The 17,229-nt window shown below is 40.1% G+C and overlaps 2 protein-coding genes across 4 annotated transcripts; one reads left to right on the forward strand and one right to left on the reverse strand.

The window, feature by feature from the left end:
- The first annotated feature begins 1,049 nt into the window (after window positions 1–1,049).
- Window positions 1,050–5,878, forward strand: nsun4 (NOP2/Sun RNA methyltransferase 4). 3 transcript variants are annotated; one of them, XM_042704151.1, is made up of 7 exons: window positions 1,050–1,189; window positions 1,420–1,512; window positions 1,597–1,805; window positions 2,782–2,936; window positions 3,159–3,322; window positions 3,510–3,634; window positions 4,907–5,878. In XM_042704151.1, the coding sequence occupies exons 1-7, from the start codon at window positions 1,097–1,099 to the stop codon at window positions 5,181–5,183; spliced, it is 1,116 nt and encodes a 371-aa protein (XP_042560085.1). In that variant the 5' UTR covers window positions 1,050–1,096; the 3' UTR covers window positions 5,184–5,878. The 3 variants fall into 3 exon arrangements, with proteins under 3 accessions (XP_042560085.1, XP_042560084.1, XP_042560086.1); XM_042704150.1 differs by having other exon boundaries at window positions 1,420–1,805; XM_042704152.1 differs by having other exon boundaries at window positions 1,122–1,194; window positions 1,420–1,805.
- A 523-nt stretch (window positions 5,879–6,401) lies between these two features.
- On the reverse strand, window positions 6,402–17,229 carry pif1 (PIF1 5'-to-3' DNA helicase homolog (S. cerevisiae)). The gene is made up of 12 exons (XM_042704149.1): window positions 16,346–17,229; window positions 15,784–15,913; window positions 14,122–14,247; window positions 13,222–13,375; window positions 12,607–12,721; window positions 12,346–12,452; window positions 11,096–11,235; window positions 10,171–10,277; window positions 9,387–9,474; window positions 8,507–8,652; window positions 7,502–7,693; window positions 6,402–6,608 (listed from the first exon to the last, which is right to left on the reverse strand). Exons 1-12 carry the CDS (start codon window positions 16,898–16,900, stop codon window positions 6,564–6,566), a joined length of 1,905 nt encoding a protein of 634 aa, XP_042560083.1. The 5' UTR covers window positions 16,901–17,229; the 3' UTR covers window positions 6,402–6,563.

The following is a 17,229-nucleotide window of genomic DNA, read 5'->3' on the forward strand; positions in this document are numbered from 1 at the left end:
ACATAACCCCTATACTGAAATACCTGCACTGGCTCCCAGTAAGTTACAGGATTGACTTTAAAGCACTGCTGCTTGTTTTCAAGTCACTTAATGGGATAGGGCCAAAGTATCTATCTGACATGTTTCAGCAGTACGTACAACTCAGATCTCTCAGATCGCAGCATACATTTCTATTAGTAAAACCCACTGTCCAAACTAAACAAGGTGAAGCAGCACTCAGCCACTATGCGGTTCACCTCTGGAACCAACTTCCAGAAGACTTCTAGACTAAAGACCAAACTTTTCTCAGATGCCTTCTGCTAACTGGCCATGAACAGTTCCTTTGAAGTATTATTGCTTACTGTAGTAGACTAGTGATTGTTATTATTCTTTTTATGCTTTTATTTCCTATATTTTACTATTTTTATGCCTTAATGTTCTCTTGCTTTTATTTTCTATAATTTACTGTTTTTATGATCATGCACTGACCTTTTGCTTTTTTTTTATGTGAAGCACATTGTTGTGCATGTATGTAAAGCACATTGAATTACCACGGTGTATGAATTGTGCTATATAAATAAAATTGCCTTGCCTTGCCTTGCCTTAATAATTTGTATAGCTCTGGTAATGCACCACCTGTGTGCAGAGAGGGGATGCCTGTCCTGGAGATGCACTCAGCTAAGCCTATGTATGTTCATGGTAGGCTAATAGATAAATGAGTGATGATAAAACAGTACATGCTTTGAATTCCTTAGATATAGCTATGCTGTGCCTAAGCAGACTGGATGGCATGCATCAGATGACTTGAGACTTGACTTGGACCTGTGACCAAATACCTGAGACTTGACTTGGACTCGAGCTCAAAGACTTGAGACTTGACTTGAATTTGCAAAAAAAGACTTTTGAGCATCTCTGCCGGTATATGGATTAAACTAAGGTGAGATAATTTCGGTGTGTAATTATATCGCATTATTCTTGGGCTTTTACTTTGAATGTTACCGTTTCCCATCGAGAAATCCCGACCGGAAGCGACCTTCTGTATTTAGGCTAAATTCACGCCTCTAGTTTAACTCGGCTTCACTTGCCGCTAGCGTGACTGCTGCCCAACACCTATGGCATGGCTGTTCAAACGAACACAAGAGTGCTGCTCAACAAAGTACGAGGTATTTTACAGTTCATACAGAAGCGACATCGGGTGAAAACTAAATGGGTAAGGTGAGAGAATGGCTGGTTTATGACGCATATGCATAACTTCATTGTCGAGTTGATCTTTATGAAATGATGAGCAGCTCAAGCTATGACCTTCTCATATCTAGATAACGTGCGTTGGACTGGATGCTAACTTAAGTGGTTGTGTCTAACAATACAATCAATTGTTACCGCGTAGTGTGATGATGATTCTTTGCTTTTCTAAATCAGTTTTTGGTTCTTTTCTTTCAGGCAGCTACCTCGCCAAAATTATCAGCCACTGATCTTGCTCTGCAGAACCATGATGTAATGTACAACATGCAACTTGGAGAGTTGTGGCCTTCGGTACGTGTTGGCTTGCTTACTGAGCAGAAATATGGTGCTCTGGTCAACAACTTTTCATGTGACGACACTGTCATGTATCTACAGTCCCTTGGTTGTCAGGACTTTATCGCCTCAAGTTTACACATGGAGGGTTCTAAAGCAGCAGACTCTGTAATTCCACCATACTCTGAATCGCTGCAATTTGATCAGCCCATTGAAGGAACCTACACTGATTTGACAAGAGCCTCCATCAGTCCAAACGTCAAATGCTTTGTGTTTCCCAAAGGAGACATCTCTCGCTTCAAGCCAGCAAGGTGAGAATAATGTTTTTGATGGTAATATTTTGGGCTGACTGACATGACAAGTACCAGAAAGAAATATTATGACAGATGGCAGTGCTGCAACTCTTTCACTGCATGGTCTGTACTACATATCTCCCTGGGATAATTTGGGCCCCAAGTTATCTAATTTTCAGAATTACCTTGCTTCTTTTAATTGGGTTGATCAGCCCATTCATGTTCATTGGCACCTGTGGGTATCATATCTGCAATGGTACGTCATTGAACGTGTCACGTCTTCATTTGTCTACGAGTGTTATATTCCGCTACTTTATTGGTCAGAATTTAAAGTTGGTGGTTGTTTAATTGCCAGTATCTGACAAAGAACCCCCGTAAACAGTTAATTATGACTATCGATTAATACATTACCTATCGCCAACTATGATTCAGCTAAAACTTAAGAGGCGCACAGACAACTTACAACCCGAGCAACAGAGCACAGACAACCTAGAACTAGAACCTAGAATCGTCTTTAAAAATGTACATGCAGCTGTGAGGCCTTGCTCATACACACAATTATCTAAAAACATGGCCATGTCATCCTGAAACTCAAATGTAAAGAGGAAGGGATCCTTAGCACTACTGTCATCCTCTTCCTGGACTACTTTAATATCATTTTGGTGGTCAACTTGCTCCAACAGCTGCATTATTTCATCAACTGAATTATTTCATGTAAAGCTAGTCAAATGATTTATTTGCATTTATTTTTACATAATTCATTATGTAAAGAAAAAAAAAATGAATTCATACAATTTGTTATCATGGATAGAATTTCATCATCATAACTTAAATGTCTGAGGTCCTATAGAGACTCCGTTAGGAATAGTGTTGTATGCATGCGCAAAATAAACAACCTTCGGGAAAAGGGCAATTGAAGACAGCCTTTTTTCAAACTTGACGACCTTTGACAACTTTGCGCAATATGACATTTCTTCCTCCATTTCTCCTATAGGCCAGATAGCTGTGGATATTTGAGCTATTACCTTATGGATGCGGCCTCAGTATTACCTGTCCTCGCTCTGAATGTTCAGAAAGGACAGTCAGTGTTGGATCTCTGTGCTGCTCCAGGGGGCAAGACCTTAGCCCTTCTTCAGACACAAGCTATCAGTAAGGCAGTAGAGAAGTCATGGTTGTTTGTTTTTTGTTTGTTTTTAATTGTTGTCAGTAGATTCTACACATTTTGATGGATTGTTTTGGGTAGTTACCAGATAACTGCATTAGGACACAAGTATGCATCAAGCTACTTTTGTGAAGAATCAGTCTAAAACATTGAGACTCTTGTTTACAGATAGTTTATTAGTGTGTCAGTGTCATTTTTGTTCTTTTCAGGGTTTCTTTGGGCTAATGACTGGTCAGGGTCTCGTATGTCTCGCCTCCAGAGGACTCTTAAATCCTGTCTCCCCAGTGAGCTCTGTTCAGAGGACAATTTATGCATCACTTCTTTGGATGGACGTAAATGGCAGGAAGTTGGGGAAAATGGAACCTTTGACAAAGTAAGTTTGAAATTTACTCTCAATGCATTTGTCCTCCTCTTAAGCATTAGTGAACACACAATGAATCACTCCGATCATTTGTGGTTTTAGGTTAATATCGACTGCATGCAATGCCTTTGGATAGAAATTCAGGAAATTTGGATGTTCTGTCAAACATGGTTTTCTAAAACTCCTGTCCTTCCTATAGGTCCTGGTGGATGTTCCATGTACTACTGACAGGCACTCTTTAGTGGAAGAGGACAACAACATATTTAGTCGTTCTAGGACAAAAGAGAAACAGAGTCTACCTCTGTGTCAGACTCAGCTATTACTGTGAGTAAACCCCTCTGAGGAACTCTTGTTTTCTTAACCCTCTAGACAGGTTCAGGCACTGTAGGGACTCTTAACCCTCTAGACAGGTTCAGGCACTGTACGAGCTCTGTACAAGGGACTCAGACGAGCTCTGATATTTTAGGAATATATTAAACAGCTGTGGTTCTAAATGTTGCCAGCCCAAGTCCAACTACAATACTATGGTGAAAGGTGTCATCCAGCGGACAGTGAGATTACAGTTGATGTTAACGATATTAGCTGCCTCAGAACAGCCAACCAATCATTAATCGATCTGTTTCAAATGTATAAACTAATTGACTCTGCTGTTGCAATGGTTAAAGGGTCCTCTTTTTTTGAAAATGTATTAACGCAACGCAAGCTGCGGTTTTCACCTCTTAACAAATGAGGAGGCGATATGTCAAAAACGCAACACGTTCTATGACTTACCATGCAGATAAGATAACTCTGGCAGATATGATATCCACAATAAGGAACGCTGCAGGAAGTCAATCACACTTTATAATGACTCTCCTCTGTGCCAAGAGAGGACGCTCCTTCTCTGAATGGCAAACTACAATTGCACAATACACACCTATTTGCAGTTATAGATATAGCTTTCCTTAAAGTTAAATCACATTTGTATTGTATTTATATTTATCTTGTGTATTAGTTCTGTAAATGCATTTTTCATATCCCTGCTAGTGCATATCACTAGTGATTTATGGGCCAAGCCAAGCCACACCTCCAGTTGATGTTGATCAAATTCACATTTATTTTTAACCTTGCTAATTTTGATTTTTAGATTAGAAATGTTTCTGTGTTCCATTAAAGTGATGGTCTCAACCCAATATGCCTATACAAAATGTGTTATGTATTTGGTTGCACAAATGGCAAGTCACTTAGTCCAAGGTTGCATTGTGTACATAGAAATTTGCAACAAAATGCAAAACATCAATGTAGCCTACATTTTGCAGACTACTACTTATATTTGGCATTACCAATTCTGAAGTATCTGCTGGTATTGTATGTGATGAGTTGATTTGAAGCTGACTTGATTGGCCAACTGTAACCATTTAGAAATTATCTATTTAAAATAGAAGAGTTGTAGTGAAATGTTGGGAGTCCCTGCTTGGGTGTGTACGTAGCCATTCAAATCCCAGTATTTAGTGCAAAGGCAAATTAAGGTGTCATGTCTGGTAAATTAATGTTTATGCAATGTTTTATCAATATATTTGTCTCTAGAAAGAGCCTAAATCCTGTTTGTCTCCACAGGAGTGCGCTCCAAGCCGTGAGGGTAGGAGGAGAGGTCATGTATTCCACTTGTACTCTCTCTCAGCTGCAGAACCAATGTGTGGTAGAGCAGGCCATGAGCTTGGCAAAGGAGGAACTGGGAATATCGGCAGAGGTTGTAGATCTCCAACCATTCACTGCACTGTTTCAGGACACGTTCTATTTTGCTCCAGACATGAATGTTGGGGTGATGGTGCTGCCTCACCTCACAGCCAACTTTGGACCCATCTACTTTTGCAAACTGCGACGCCTCAGTTGACCATAGACTCACTATGGAAACTGGTGCACAGATTATATCCCACAGGATATCTAATTATCTTCTGTGTTTACCACACTACGCTATAAATGCGTACTGTTTGGACTGAATTAAAGTTCAAGACCTGAAACCTGCGCTTTCAGAAAAAGTTACCAGTGTGGGAACGTGGTCGAATGCTGTGGGTTCTGTATTTGTGGGAGTTGAATTTGTTTTGATAAAAAAAAAAAAAAAAATGAGAGGATTGTGTCATTGTGGTACCAATTAATCAGTAAATGTTTGCTTGGTGAAAACTAAGCCACTACAAGAGCAAGTGCCTAAACTGGCCAAAATGGGACAGGTCAAGAAAAGCAAAGGCCAAACACCAGCCTCAGGCATAATACAGATTCTGACTGATGGGTAAAATGGATCTTACAGGTATGATGATAAACAACTTCATTAATATAGCACCTTTCAAGCAGTGGGCACGGTGACCAAGTAAAACCAGTTATACAATTAATTGCTTGGAAAAGCCGTTCTAAATAAGAGTTAAGATTTAAAAGACCTTGAGGAATCACATGTGAGATGTGTAGGGAGGCTTTTCCAGTGGGGAATTTTGTATTTTGATTGTGCATCAGGTATTTTTTAAAGATACACACAACTGTACAAAAGTTTGGAATCACATGTGTTATCCATCAAATAAAGTGCAAAATGAATGAAAAGTACAGTCAAGACTGACAATGTTAGAAATGATGAGCATGGATGGACTATGAAATCAAGGGCCCCTGGGCCCTACAACACAGCATGAAGCAACTGTGCTTACATTACACATTTAATATCCGTAGATTGCCTACAGGAGTCACACCACATTAAAGAAAAAATCTGATTGCCAGGCATGATAGAAGACACGCTCATGGTAGCTGCCAAGCCCTTTAGAGAAGACATGCTCATGGTAGCTGCCAAGCCTTTTACGGAAGACATGCTCAGGGTATTTCAGTCAGACCTGAACCCAGTGGCCAGATGCTCTTGAGTTTTATGACACACTGGTCAGTCACGAAATGTGTATTCCTAGTCATCATTATGACAGTTTTGCCTGCCCAGATTTGTGAGAAGGCTGTAACAGCAGCCACAGTGAGACACACCAGCATGACATCCACAAATATAATGTCAGTGGCATTCACCGGTAGATGAAACCGATGCTTATTGAAGAATGTCTAACCTTGAGAAGAAATGACAATGACACAATTACATTTTCACGGGGTGTTCCGTACTGTACACACAAGCTCACATTCTTCACCCATTTTATTGCAAAACCTTTTATTAAGAGCATCAGTTTGATGTTGAGGTAAAATTGTAAGTGTCCATTAAAAATAAAGGGATGTAATGATCAGGCTGACGATTCTGTCCTCATTTTGGGGGATTCTCCTTGTTATAAAAACCATCCATGGACGACTAAAAGAAGACAAATACAAGAAAGAAAACAAATTAGTGGTTTAAAAGTTTCTGCAGAATAAACATAAGAAAAAAACATGGTGTTAACACACAAACCTCATGAAAAACAAATGCTAAATGTGATCACACCATTTTGCTATAGGTTCAAATTTCAGGATTTTATTGAAGCCTTCAGGCTCAAGTATAGTACCAAAAGTATGGCGTTGCAATGGGGATGCAGCAAAGTGCTTCGAGGTCTTCAAAGTGTACTAGTTTTTTTCTGATGTAGCAGACGCATTTTTGCGATCAAGCTGAATCACTAACAATCTCTATAACATGTCAATCTACAACTGTCGACTGGTGTTGTAGACCTATAGTTTTCTCTTCCCTTTAATGAACATTCACTCTACCTAAATAGCAAAATTGGCTAGCTAGCTAGTTAGGGCACATGTGTATAAATTCCGTTGCTGTTCATCCATTTCAGCATTCATACACATTGGTAATTCAAAGTGCTTTACAAATGAGCAGATAAAAGAACATATTAATTTAATCAAATTTATTTTTGACACTATGTCCTCTGTTCCTTGGACATGGGCTAACATCGATATGTTATGGATCATTTGTTTTTATAATTGGGTGATTAGCTTCTATATGCCATTATTAATGTGCTTACAAAATCCCATTAAGATAGATCATTCACACATGCATGCTGAATGTTGTTAAGCAAGCCAAATGGAACTTTAGGAGATACGAGCAAATTGAACCAAATGTGTTCCAAATTTTAGGTTCCTGAAATATTAAAATGTGTCAGTCGCAACGTCAAAATGTAACACAATTTGGGGTGCGTCCAAAGAATGGAGCTTAGTACAAGCGTTCCACATTTCAAAACGCACGAACAAACAGCAGACACTCACCTGCAAAAGCAGTCTCTCTTTTGTCATCTTATTGTAGAACAACAAGACATCCTGGTTGGCCTTTACGACATTAGGGTTAAAGTCCAGCACCCGCAAACCCTCCAGGCTTCGTGCACGAGACAAGGCTACATACGCTTGACCACTCTCAAACACACGAGCCAGGGAAATCTCAACACAGTCCAAAGTCATGCCCTGTCATATGAATTGAGAAAATCAATTAAGATATAAGAACATACATGTGTTTGTGTGAACATATATGTGTGTGTGTGATATATATATATATAAATAAATTAGACATATAAACATCCAAGACAACAACCCCAATAGCTGTAAGCATACACCAAGGCTGTGTAAAGGCTAATTAGCAAGGAGACCAAATAGAAATCAGGACAAAAACCCAACAGATATGAAGTGGATTGGAGAGTGAAGGAAAAATAGACATATGTCGGTACGTCGTCAAGAATCCTTGAAAAGCATTCCAGGTGATCCCAATGAGGAAGTGGCCATAGCGGTCATTATCTTATATTTTGGAACAGCCCCCTGTGTGTAATTTAATGTAAATATACTCAGCGAAACCAGCAGAAGTTAGCCTTTTCACACTCTACAGTCAAAATACATGCTTCCCCTTCAGTATTCTCTTCAAAGTCCCACTGTCTGTCTGCAGCAGCCTTGGACAAACGATGGTGAGTGAGTGTGTGTACTGTGCAGCAGCCTTGGACATATGATGGGCAGATCACATCCTGACTGGTTCTTGGATGGATGTTTCATTTGCTCATTTAGCAGACTTCATTAGAATACTTCACCTATGTGTAGGCATTCACCTACACTTGATTGATTGATTCATAGTGAGTGTGCCATCCATCTATCAATATCACAAGGGATGACCACAGAATGTGTGCAGGTCTATGGAAATTCCAGAGCAGGAAATTCTAAATGCTGGGAATCAACCCTCTGACAGTCGGGGGAAACAGTACTTTGTGCATTTGAGGGGGACTTAACACTCACTTGACTTTTGTGGATGGAGATGGCCCAGGCTAGTTTAAGAGGCAGCTGCTGTCTGCTTGTAAGTTGGCCTCCACTGGCCTTAAACACCCAGCGTTCCCGTTTAATCACTTCTGTCACTCCACAGAGGAAATGTATACGTGGAAGACCTAAAGAAGAGATAACACAAGAAACCGTGTCTTCAGTGCAGTTGTCAAATGATCAAGTAAATGCAAGACAAATATTCACTGTAAAACAACCAAAAAAAAACAATTGCACTCAATGTAATGAGGGCACAGTATTCCCAGCACCTGCATTCTGCTGCATTTAAGCAATAGAATATAAGAACAGCTTGTTTTAACCAGACATACGTTTCTGCAAGAACATGCGAATGTGATTGTGCCACAGCAGCAGTGAACCGTCCTATCACCTGTTGCATGAGCAATACATATATTATATAACATATAATAGATTAAAATAAATGTAGTATCAAGAGGTATCTATGGGAGGGCCAATGGCTTTAAACCTTAACACCCCTCTCCAACTCAAATTCATGTCATTTTTGTTGCTCTGTTGATTTAAGACCCCATCGTTTCTCTGAATGCTACAGACTCATCAGACCACTGGCTTCAGGCTTTGGTGTGTTAGGGGACCGGTGGTGTCAGGTGGGATGGATGGGGGTTTAATGTTTAAGTTTGAAGTCATTTTGGCTGTTAGCATCACTACCATGGAACAATTATCGGTCAGGTCAGTCGGTCAATCAGTTTCTCCCTCTCTCACTGTGTATATAAATATCTTTAAAAATCTTGTTTTTGCATAATATTTAACTTTTTCTGATTTCACAAGCAGTAGTATATCCTTCAGGAAAGGCACGTTCAGTTTTTGTTTGGAACCATCAACATACCTTGATTAGCAGATGGAAAGTCTAATACAACCCCTCTAGCTCCATTCACGAGGCCTCTTTGAACATCCAAATTCTTTGTCAGCATGACCTGGATAGGAAGGAGCACAACAAATAAATCCCTAATCCCAAATCATTTTCATTATCTGTAGGAACTGTGTTGTGAATTGGTTAAACATATACATTTGAGACTTGTTACTCAAATGTAAATTTATGGGAGGATGGTAAAATGTCTTATAACTTCCATCAGCTACAGATGTGGGATCCGTTAAGACTGGCTAAATTCCAGGTAAGACTACAGAGGTAAGACTACTTTAGGTAAAATCTCTAGTAGTATAGGATGGTAAAAGCTGGAACAGATTTTTATTTGTTAAAAGTTTCTCTGTACTTTCATCAAAAGTGTAGGCTATTCCTCTACCTACTCAACTAGTTAGTTAGGTAGGTAGATGGACTAGCTAGCGAGCTAGGTGACCTAATTCACACAGGTGAATTCTGCAGCTGGTAATATACAGCTGTGATTGAGGAAGCTTCTGGGCTTTATTTGAAATTAACGCATATGTCGATCAATGTGTAGACTCAATTTCACAAATGGACTCAATTTCACAATAAAGGTTCTGTCTAAAAATCCACTTTGTGGAATTTTAATCTCCAACTTGATAGTGCTGCAGTGCTTCTATCTTACTTCACAAATAAAAATCTATCGTCAAACCTCGACATCTACATAACCTGGACTTATTGGTATGCTCAGCCCCATTGTTGATACTGAAATGGAAACACTCATGCTCACCTGTGCTCCTACTTTTAGTCGCAGTACATTCTCAATCTGACTTTGGGTGTCAAGGGTCCTTAACGCTTTTGGGTTGCTATCGACAGCCTCAAATTGACGACAAGCACCTGGGAAAGATAAAGGCAGAATATGCAAAGTCAATTGAGTGGGAATTTTGTTATTTTTGGACAAATTCTCAAAACCTGATTCCCATCAATGAAGTACATGCTTAGAGAGAAAAGTCTCTATCCACCTTAGGCTCTGCAATGAGAACAAATAATGTTGTTTAGTAACGGCCATCTCCTTTGGACAAATGTATCAATCTTTGCACACAGGTTGTAGTAGGAGCATGTGTACAGAGGTTTTTCCATTACCGAACCCACCCACGTCCACGATATGGGTCAAGAAACACCTAAAATTGGTCAGATTTGCATGTAAATATTCGAGGTAAATCTCCTTATGGAAGAAGTTAAAATGCACTTGCTGTGCTTGAAGTTAAATTAGGCCTAACATGCTAAATAAAGCAAAGGATACCATTTTTTATTTTTTTAAATCACTCACTCTCCTAGCAAAACAAAGCCATAGGACTCCATTAACAACAGACATCGCCTCCAGGCGCTTCACAAAGCCCAAGGCCTGAGCCCCCAAGAGCAAGTATGTAGAGAAAACACAACTCAAAAAGTGTGATCAATCTGCCTGAGACAGCCCAGCAGATTCATATATACAACAGTCATGGGGAAACGTTAGCATACATGAGGCATATACACACACTCAAGGATACATACAAGACTGTAAGTGAGTAAAAAGGGGTAAAGATGAGTAGCCAGCATTCAAAGTAGCGGCCATTTTGTACAACAAAGTCAACAAGCTCAAGCAAAGAAGAGCAAACGGCAAAATGTAAGAACAAATTCAAACTGAAATACTAAAATGAATAAAATAACTAAACCTGGTAATTGCTGGAGCTTGTTCTCATTAGTAAGTTCCACATCATTTTTGTGTGTGCACAGTCTGGTTGCCAAGATACCATCTCTCTCAATGTTGTGGGCAGCACTCATCTCGAGCTTGCAAGTGATTTCTTTGGTGACCCTGAGGAGGAATGTTACATAGCATTTAAACAGCTGCAAGAACCCTGAAAGCCTTTTTGAAAGAAATTCCTAAATAAGGTGATAGTTGAATCTTCAGTGCTCTTGGGTGATTCTTAGGCATCACCTCCTTTGGTTTTGTGAAAAAAAGCTATATGCATTGGTTACCTGCAGCTTCCATGAAGTCTGCATACTCATTACGATGTTGCTTTTAAAGATGTTTAATAAGTCGTTCACATATTCCCCCCCCCCCCCTCCATAAGACTGACTGAAGCCTTTGCCGGCTGTGTTTTGACAGCTCTGTATTTTGATTTGTTAAATCAATTGGCTGGCTAATTCTTCTTCCATGTCAATTTGATGTCAGTCAGAACAAATCATTTTCTCAGACATTTGAATATCTTCACATGGTTCTGATACCAAGTGCGAGTACAAAGACGTGGTATGGCTTGAGTATCCAATACTAATACTCGCACACGTCACACCACTAGTTTGTAGGCTAGCCTTCCGTGCTGATGCTGAAGCTAAAGATAACCAACCCAGCAGGTGATAACATAACAGGAGCAGGTGATAACACTTTGTTAAATAATTACTTATAACACAGCAGCCCAAAATCCATATTCAGTGATTGATCCATTTTCAGTAAGGTGATGCTCCTTTTCTGCCTGTGTACATACTTTTCTGAGGGCCAATAAGCTTTCAGAAAAATGAAATGCAAATGTTTTGGGGAAAAACACTGCAGGGCAAGAAGAAAAGGCATAAAGTTGCAAAGAATGGTGGGGAGAGCAATGTGCTTTGGGTTTTACCTCTGGGCTTGATCACTCAAGGAACAATGAATTTTAAAATATATCAAGACAGTTACCCTGCCAAACATTAACTTACGATTACTAATTAGGCCTGGTCGTGTCATAAATGGCCAACATATGACAGTGCATGAGGCAAATAGTCTTGTGGTCAACAGGTAAAAGGTATCTTGTGGATCACGCATGGGTCTAAAATACCTGTTTTTCACTTTGGTTCTCAAAGTGAGTAAAGATTTATAGGCTGTAGTTTATATAGTTTTGATCATAAGACTATGCAGACGCATGGAAGTTATGGGAAGACATAAGAACAATACCTGCCCACTCGCACAGCCTGCAGCAGAGAGATAAAAGCTTGGTCTGTCTGCCTGCGCACCTCTGTCAGCTCCATATTCATCTGAATGCACTTCTTCCAACATCTTGCCTACATGAGCAAGACATCCAGCCAACAAGTTATAAGTATAGGGTTTAATAGGAGTACATAGTCCTGTTGTGTTGAGTAATAAGTATAGGGTTTTATAGGAGTATATAGTCCTGTTGTGGCTTTGAGACACCAATGGAACGCCTTTATCCCTTACCTGGAAGCAAAAGCTTGGTTTGTCTTTTCCTTTACTTATCGGTGGTAGCTGGAGGAAATCTCCACACACGATCAGCTGAATGCCACCAAATGGTTCCGTGGACCGTCTGATGGACCTGTAGCAAGGGGTCCATCAGATCAGATTTTATTGTTAAATAATTGCCGTTAACAGCCTGAAAGTGGTAAATCTGGTTAAGAGTCTGGGGACAGTGTCAGGTGGTTTGGTGACATGCAGATCATGACATTTATTACATTTACGCAACTAAGGTCTTGAGTATGCTATATAGATAAATAAATGTTTTCATTCATGTGGATAATTAAAATTAACATGATGATCCTGTCATTTCATATTGATCCTGTCATTTGATATCAAGGGCAACAATGGGAGGACTAATAGCTTTTGAACACTGAATATGCAAAATGGTGACTTACGTGCAACTAACTCCTACCTCATCCATACACATGATACTACTTACCAGATGAGTTATTCATGACTCAACCTACACAACTGAGCTATCGTCATCTGTCTATAGTTTAACACAATACTATACACTATAATACAATAATGTGCAGCACATTGAAATAAGGGTCAAAGAAATGCAAATGGGTCATTTACCTGGCAATGGCCTCCAGCTTGTCAAAGAACTGGGCGTCCACCATGGATATTTCATCAATGATAAGGTGCCTGCAGCCGAGCCAGTTCTGTAGAACACCAGGCCTCTGAGCCAACTCAAGACAGTGCTCCAGAGATCCTGACCCCGACCCGATACCTGCCAGGGACAGAGCAGTATGGAAAAATAAGCATATAGTCACCAGGTGAGTAATCAATGTTAAATAAATAAGCATGTAGGTCACCAGGTGAGTGATCAATGTAAAATAAATAAGCATATCATCACCAGGTAAGTAATCAATGTTAAATAAATAACCATGTAGGTCACCAGGTGAGTGATCAATGTAAAATAAATAAGCATATAGTCACCAGGTGAGTAATCAATGTTAAATAAATAAGCAGTCACCAGGTGAGTGATCAATGTTAAATAAATAAGCATATAGTCACCAGGTGAGTGATCAATGTTAAATAAATAAGCATACAGTCACCAGGTGAGTGATCAATGTTAAATAAATAAGCAGTCACCCGGTGAGTGATCAATGTTAAATAAATAAGCAGTCACCCGGTGAGTGATCAATGTTAAATAAATAAGCATATCGTCACCAGGAGAGTGATCAATGTTAAATAAATAAATAAGCATATAGTAACCAGGTGAGTGATCAATGTTAAATAAATAAGCATATAGGTCACCAGGTGAGTAATCAATGTTAAATAAATAAGCATATAGGTCACCAGGTGAGTAATCAATGTTAAACAGATATATCCACATGGTACACTGCTGAGAGCCAAACAGTAGTGAGACCTTTGAAAAACACCTGTGAAGCACCTTACACAAATGTACTTTTAGCCAATTCAGTCTCATTCAAACAAGTTTACTGTGGAATGCTTAAGGAAGATCCATCAAACCTGCAAAGCTGTGTAGTGTTGTTCCCCCAATATGACACGCCGCTACACCTGTGCTTGCAGTGGCATAGGTGCTTTTGGGAGGAAGGGATCCCACAATCCTCTTCAACAGGAAAGATTTTCCGGTACCTGAGACAGTAGTTGATAATTAAAAGATGAAATATGCATTAAACTAATTTAACACTAGGGTTACAAAATTCTGGGAATGTTCATAGAAAGAAACATTTGATGGAAATGTCTGGTCATTTGGGAGAGTTTATGGTACTTTTCCAAGACTTCGGGGGAATTTTGGAGGAAATGATATTGTCATATGTACAGCATGACCTGCACCTCAAGCAACAGAAGTGTCTTTTTTCCCAGGAGTCTGTGGAATACTTGGCCCACATCATTGATGCGGCTGGGCTCCACAAATCACCAGAGAAGGTATTGTGGCTGCACCAGCACCATGTGAGGTCAGCCAGCTACGTTCATTTCTAGGGATGCCAAACTATTATGGACGCTTCATTCCCGATCTAGCCACTGTCCTGAAACCACTGAGTGAACTGCTTTATAAAAGGGAAGAAATGGCAGTGGACAGCAGCCTGTCAGTCAGCGTTTCAGAAAGCTAAAGCACTCCTAGGATCACAGGATGTATTGACACACTAAAATCCTGAGCCGCTTCACCTTATGGGGTTGGAGCTGTGCTCTCACACGTTATGCCTGATAGCGAGGAAAGACCTATGGCTTATGCATTACGAACGCTCAGCAAGGCAGAACAAAACTATGCTCAGATCGAGAGGGAGGCTCTAGCGATAGTCTTTGGATCAGATGCTGGATCAGATGCTGACACGCCCAGATCCAGAGCTGCAGCAGACTGCAGTGAACCTTCCTGTAAGCCCCCCAGTGTTACTACCTCAGGGTGATGGCTGCACCACACTTCACTCTAATATACCTCACCAAGAAAAGCCTGACGATCAAGTTCCTGAGACCACAGAACCTCCAAAAACACATTATTATTTGATGTAAAAAAAAAAAAAGCAAGCTGTTATCTTTTATGTTGTGTTACAGAAAATATCCTTTGTGTTAATTGACAACATATCTTTACAGGGAGGAAATGTTATGTATGAAACTAAATGTTGCGCTTCATTTATGGTGACCACTAGGTATAAATTGGGTTCTCGTACGTCATAAAGCAGACTAGCTGAAGTGATTGAACAAGCTAGAAGTGTTTCAGTGTTGCTCTGTGTGTGCATGTGAAATTGTTTGCATATAGGCTAAACATAGAAGCAACATAACACTAACACCTGGTGTTGTGTACATGCAATAACTCGACCAACACCCAGACCTTGAGCAGTGGACCAACACCCTGAGCAGTCGGGGCCCCAATGCAGCAGCCTTGGCTGAATTATCCAGAGAAAAACACTGAATGCATCAGCAGATTCATATAAAAATCAAGTGTACGCACCAAAACATATTCTGTATGAAGCCCTTGAAGAGAAAGATGTTTAAGACAATGCTTCTGTGGATCAAATTCTCCAAAAAGATTGTATTTGATTATAGCCTAAATAGGGTGAACTGCATAACTATGTCTGTATCAAGATGGTTATGACACACACACACACACACACACACACACACACACACACACACACACACACACACACACACACACACACACACACACACCTGCACTCCCAGTGAAGAAGACATTCTTTCCGCCGAGGACTGCACCCAAGACGGATAACTGTTCTTTGCTGAGTTTCCGTCCTGAGGAAGAAGCAAAAATGTGCTTTTTGCTGGGGTGGAGAGACGTAATCTGTAAAAGAAAAATCAATCCATTAAGGTCAAGAGTAAGTGACCGGACGTTAACATTTTCGATTTTCTGCAGATCTCGTAGCCGTTCATATACTCTTATAATATTATGGCCAAATGGACAATCAATCGTTCTAAATTCGTTTAGATGGAATATGTAACGTGAAGGACAGGTATACAGGTGTCGTTCCCAGCCACCCAGGATATGCACAGGTAGTTCTATGTTCCGGTTCTTAACTCACCACGAAAATTAAAGAAAAGCTTTCACAGCTATTATCAGTGCCAACTGGGTTTCTGGTGGTGTTTGTAAGGTTGTGCATGCCTCTTAGGTAGTTAGCTCGCTGGTTTTAGACCAAAACGGCTTGCAGGGTTTTGCACCAAAACATTAATTGGTTGAAATAGATTGCTTACCAAATCGAAATCTACTTAAACATACCATACTTTCATCATGATCTGCTCTTGGTCTCTTAACTTGTAGACGTTCATTCATCGCATTATTGGTTCTCTCAGGACGACTGGTGAGCTGCTGGTCACAGGCTCTGTTCCTGACATTGTTCGCTCTCTGTACATCCTTCTGCTGAAGAGGACTGATTGTGGCGAAACTCCGCGGAAGACCGGCGAGAAATTTGTCCCGATCAGTTAAAGGCTTGCTCGACTTCCATACCAGATGTTTAATGCTCAAAGTCTTCAGAAAAGTGGCTAGATGATCTGGAGGGCAGTCTGATATTAAAATCTGGATGTTATCGGGTATAATTTTAACAGTACACTTGCCATCCTTTGAAAAACGTGTAAACAGTTTGATGTCACGAAGTGTGAAGTTCCGAGGAGCTTTGCCATCATGTACTCGTAGAACAATTTCCTTAAATTCGTTCCGTTCCAAACTTACAGAGGCACGTCGAATACATTGACTGGTTGCAGCCAGACCAGATGAGTTGAGACGCTGTATAGTGACACAGCATTTGAACGAAACACCATCGTCCCCTTGTAACATTGCAACAATTTGCCAATTGCAGATAAACTAAACAGGAAACTCGCGGCTCATCAGATAAAAGGATGTGCCAGCTGTAGGCTATCACAAGAACGTTCGTTACACAGACACTGAGTTAAATTGATGTACGCATCTTACAGTGTTTCCACATGCAGGCAGAAAAGGCTAATACCCCCACGACAGTTTAGACTTCCAAACAGGCCTATTTAGCTAAGTCAATAATTTTTTACCATCTGAAATAAACAGCGCTGTTTTCAAATTAAGGACACTGAAAACAATAATCCAATGTGATCTCTCTTTAACTCCAGAAAGAGGTATTTAAAATGAACAAT

The sequence above is a fragment of the Clupea harengus genome, unplaced genomic scaffold, assembly GCF_900700415.2.
Source record: "Clupea harengus unplaced genomic scaffold, Ch_v2.0.2, whole genome shotgun sequence".
NCBI classification, from domain to species: domain Eukaryota; kingdom Metazoa; phylum Chordata; class Actinopteri; order Clupeiformes; family Clupeidae; genus Clupea; species Clupea harengus.

Coding starts and splice junctions, on each gene's coding strand:
- nsun4 (XM_042704150.1), top strand. CDS start 1,097: ATGGCTGTTCAAACGAACACAAGAGTGCTGCTCAACAAAGTACGAGGT. Junction 1,806..2,781: donor TCTCGCTTCAAGCCAGCAAG/GTGAGAATAATG, acceptor TTTCTCCTATAG/GCCAGATAGCTGTGGATATT. Junction 2,937..3,158: donor TCTTCAGACACAAGCTATCA/GTAAGGCAGTAG, acceptor TGTTCTTTTCAG/GGTTTCTTTGGGCTAATGAC.
- pif1 (XM_042704149.1), bottom strand. CDS start 16,900: ATGTTACAAGGGGACGATGGTGTTTCGTTCAAATGCTGTGTCACTATA. Junction 10,278..11,095: donor CAAGCTCCAGCAATTACCAG/GTTTAGTTATTT, acceptor TATCTTTCCCAG/GTGCTTGTCGTCAATTTGAG. Junction 7,694..8,506: donor TCTCCATCCACAAAAGTCAA/GTGAGTGTTAAG, acceptor TTCATATGACAG/GGCATGACTTTGGACTGTGT.